Here is a 3,404-nt window from a genome sequence, read left to right as displayed (position 1 = left end):
GTGACAGGTTCCCACAGAACAGAGGAGGTCCCCAGAGTCCCTCCTGCCCCTCTCTTGTGGCTTCCTAAAACAGTACCCTTAAGGGAACAAGCAGAGGTAGCTTTTCTTGGAGCCAAGGAAGAATCTCCCTACCGGGACTGTGCACATGATCTCTTCTTCTGTCTTCTAGGGTGACCTGCTCATCAGCCTAATTGCTTGAATTCCTACTTGCTGTCTGTGACCAGAGTCATCATGCCTCGAGGTCAGAAGAGTAAGCTCCGTGCCCGTGAGAAACGCCGACTGGCCCGTGTTAAGACCCAGATCCAGGGTCTGGAGGGTGCTCAGGCTATTGCAGCAGAGGAAGGAGAGCCCTCCTTCCTTCATCCTCTCCCTGAAGGCAGCCCTGAGAATGTGCCTGCTGCTGAGACACCAAGCACTCCTCAGGAGCCTCAGGAAATCCCATCTAGCACCGATGATACTACTGCAGCTGTTGCATGCACCGATTCAAATGAAGGTGCCAACAAGCAAGATGAGGGAAGCCCAGAATCCTCAACGGCCTTAGAGGGCTTTCGCAGAGATCCTTTAAACAAGAAGGTGGTTTTGCTGGTGCAGTTCCTGCTGAAGAAGTATCAAAGTAAAGAGCCAATTACAAAGGCAGATATGCTGAAGTTTGTTATCAAAAAGTACAAGCTTCATTTCAATGAGATTCTCAGAAGAGCCTCTGAGCACATGGAGCTGGCCTTTGGTATTGATTTGAAAGAAGTGGATCCCGTCAGGCACTGCTATGCCCTTGTCAGTAAGCTAGACCTTACCTTAGATGGAATGATGAATGAAGAGAACCTGCCCAAGACCGGCCTCCTGATGATTGTTCTGGGTGTGATCTTCATGAAAGGCAATTGCGCCCCTGAGGAAGCTATCTGGGAAGTGCTGAATTTGATGGGTGTCTATGCTGATAAGAAGCACTTAATCTACGGGGAGCCCAAGAAGGTCATCACTGAAGATTTGGTGCAGCTACAGTACCTGGAGTACCGCCAAGTGCTCAATAGTGATCCTCCAAGCTATGAGTTCCTGTGGGGCTCAAGAGCCATCGCCGAGACCAGCAAGATGAAAGTCCTGGAGTTCTTAGCCAAGATCTATGATACCGTCCCCAGTGCCTTCCCAGTCTGGTATGATGAAGCTTTGCGAGATGAGGAAGAGAGAGCCCAAGCCAGAGCTGAAGCCAGGGCTCGTATTGCTGTGAGTGCACACTCTAGGGCCATGGCCAGCAGCTCCTCCCACACTAAGTGAAACCTGGTCTGAGGCAAGCTCTTCAGTTTCTGCTTGAATAGGTGTGTCAACATCCTAATACTGGAGAGCCAGAATGGGACTGGAAAGTGTATATCATCTTTGTGTTCCTATTGTATGTTGGTAACTTGGAATTTTACCTTTTTTTCTTTTTCTTTCTTTTAGGTTACATTTCAAATGTTGACGACTGAAGCAAATTGTTTTCTTTGTGGAAGAAAAGAGCAGTCAACATTCTAAGTAGTGGCTGGCCAGGGTGGGTCTGGAGGGAACACAGTATTCTTGTTCAGAGGGGTAAACTATAGAGACTATAGAGTTGTCTTTCTTTCTTTCTTTCTTTCTTTCTTTCTTTCTTTCTTTCTTTCTTTCTTTCTTTCTTTCTTTCTTTCTTTCTTTTCTGTTACATTTTAAATGTTGATTTTTTTTAACAGAAGGTTTAAATAATTTCAGAATCAAAATTTATTAATGAGTTTAGTTACATGTCTATTTCTAACAGATTTAAGATTAAGAGTTTTATTATTTTGTAAAACAAATTGGGAAAACTCTCATATTTACTGAACCAGAAAAACAAAACATGGCACTGTAATAGGCATTTCCTTGGAAATGTGAAAAATATTAGCAGTAAAATTATTGGGATCAAAAAATAGAGGGGAAAAAGTAAAAGATATTCAGTTCTTGGTGCCTCTTCTTCATTTTAGTCTATTCTATAAAAATAAAAGCTGCATACCTGGATTTTCTTAGCTCACTAAAGAATGTAGGAGAAATAAAATGTTTGTAAACTAAAACTCATGCTTACTGTCTCATTTGTTCCCCAAATATTAATTAAGCAATTGTTCTTTAAAAATCCTGTGTTAGAAATGTAAAAACTAGGATACAAAATAGCCCTGCCCTTAGAATTTCACACTCAAGGAGCAGTAATAATATAGGGAAGATGGTGAAATGCCCTCTGAGCAGTAAAGGACAAGTAATGAAGAGTAAGGAGGCAAGGAGGCAGGGAAAGGGTGGGGAGAAGAGGGAGAGTGAGGGTGTCTGGATGAAGGCCGTAAGGTATGAAATCCCTGAGGAAAGGTGCTTTGGGCATTGGGAAATTACAAGTGTGTCAGTGGGTACACTGTTAACATAAGTGGGGTGGTAAGCTAGATGAAGCTGCGGTACTGGTGAGCAGAGGACAGACAGACACATGGTATTTCTCAATGTTGAAGGACAGAACACTGGAATGGAAAGCTGCTCTTAAGCGCTGCTTTAGTATCATTTAGAAACCAGAGAAAAACCTCTTCCTGGGGAAGAAACGGAAAGTGCCTGTGCTCACGTTCACGTGCAGTTGAACACAGAGCACAGTCTAGGTGTTTTATGCACAGAGTCTTCAAGGATTTCTGAGAAATAAAGGTGATACTCCCTGGAGGTGGGATGCCAAGAAGTTACTATGTTGGCTCTCTTTTCCCAGAACTGGGAGGAAGAACCAGCTCCCAATGCATTAAAAGGATATTTTAATTAGGTTAACTTGAGTGTAATTTTGCAAACCCCAAGAGAGGGCTCCATATCTGGTGGTGATGAAATGAATGAACTAAAGGGTGATTTGGGTGGGAAGGCACCTGGGAAGGAAACAGTTGGTCCTTGACACAAATTCCAGGACCTCTGAGTTCAATCCAACTGAGGAAGACTCCCCTGCACCCAAATTAAGTAACTTATCCTCAAATGGGGAGATTTATTTAGTTTTATTTACTAAGCAGCATTATGGGTAAATTTGGTGTTGTTTGTTTTAGAAAGCTGCATATTCTTTGATATCCCCTGAATTAATAAAAATAAATCTCCCTAGAAGGGAGGGTTGTATTATCTGTGGTAAAAAAAATAAAAATGAAAATAAATCATGATAACTGCCATTCACTTAATACCTAATATTTTCTGATTTCTCTGACAAGTGCTTTATGTCAATTGCATACATTCCAACTGTCCTACAAGATAGGGCTTATCAGACATAATTTGCGGATGAAGAACTTATAATTTTCTTGAATTCACATGGTTGATAAGAGCTAGAACCCTGGTCCAAATTTTTCTAGAGCTCACACTTTTCCACTTTTCCACCCTAAGGCCATCTTTCTGTCTTCATTCTCTATTCTTCCCGCTACTCTAAGATGTATCACAGA

General features: G+C 42.3%; 1 protein-coding gene across 1 annotated transcript; it reads left to right on the top strand.

The window, feature by feature from the left end:
- The first annotated feature begins 231 nt into the window (after window positions 1-231).
- Window positions 232-1,266, top strand: LOC107534257 (melanoma-associated antigen B18-like). Its single transcript, XM_016209281.2, has one exon. It carries the CDS (start codon window positions 232-234, stop codon window positions 1,264-1,266), a length of 1,035 nt encoding a protein of 344 aa, XP_016064767.2.
- Window positions 1,267-3,404: the final 2,138 nt, after the last annotated feature.

This window comes from Miniopterus natalensis, chromosome X, assembly GCF_054644295.1.
Source record: "Miniopterus natalensis isolate mMinNat1 chromosome X, mMinNat1.hap1, whole genome shotgun sequence".
Classification (NCBI taxonomy): domain Eukaryota; kingdom Metazoa; phylum Chordata; class Mammalia; order Chiroptera; family Miniopteridae; genus Miniopterus; species Miniopterus natalensis.
Note: the sequence above shows the minus strand (reverse complement) of the source record. Positions and strands in the feature narration are given on the sequence as shown.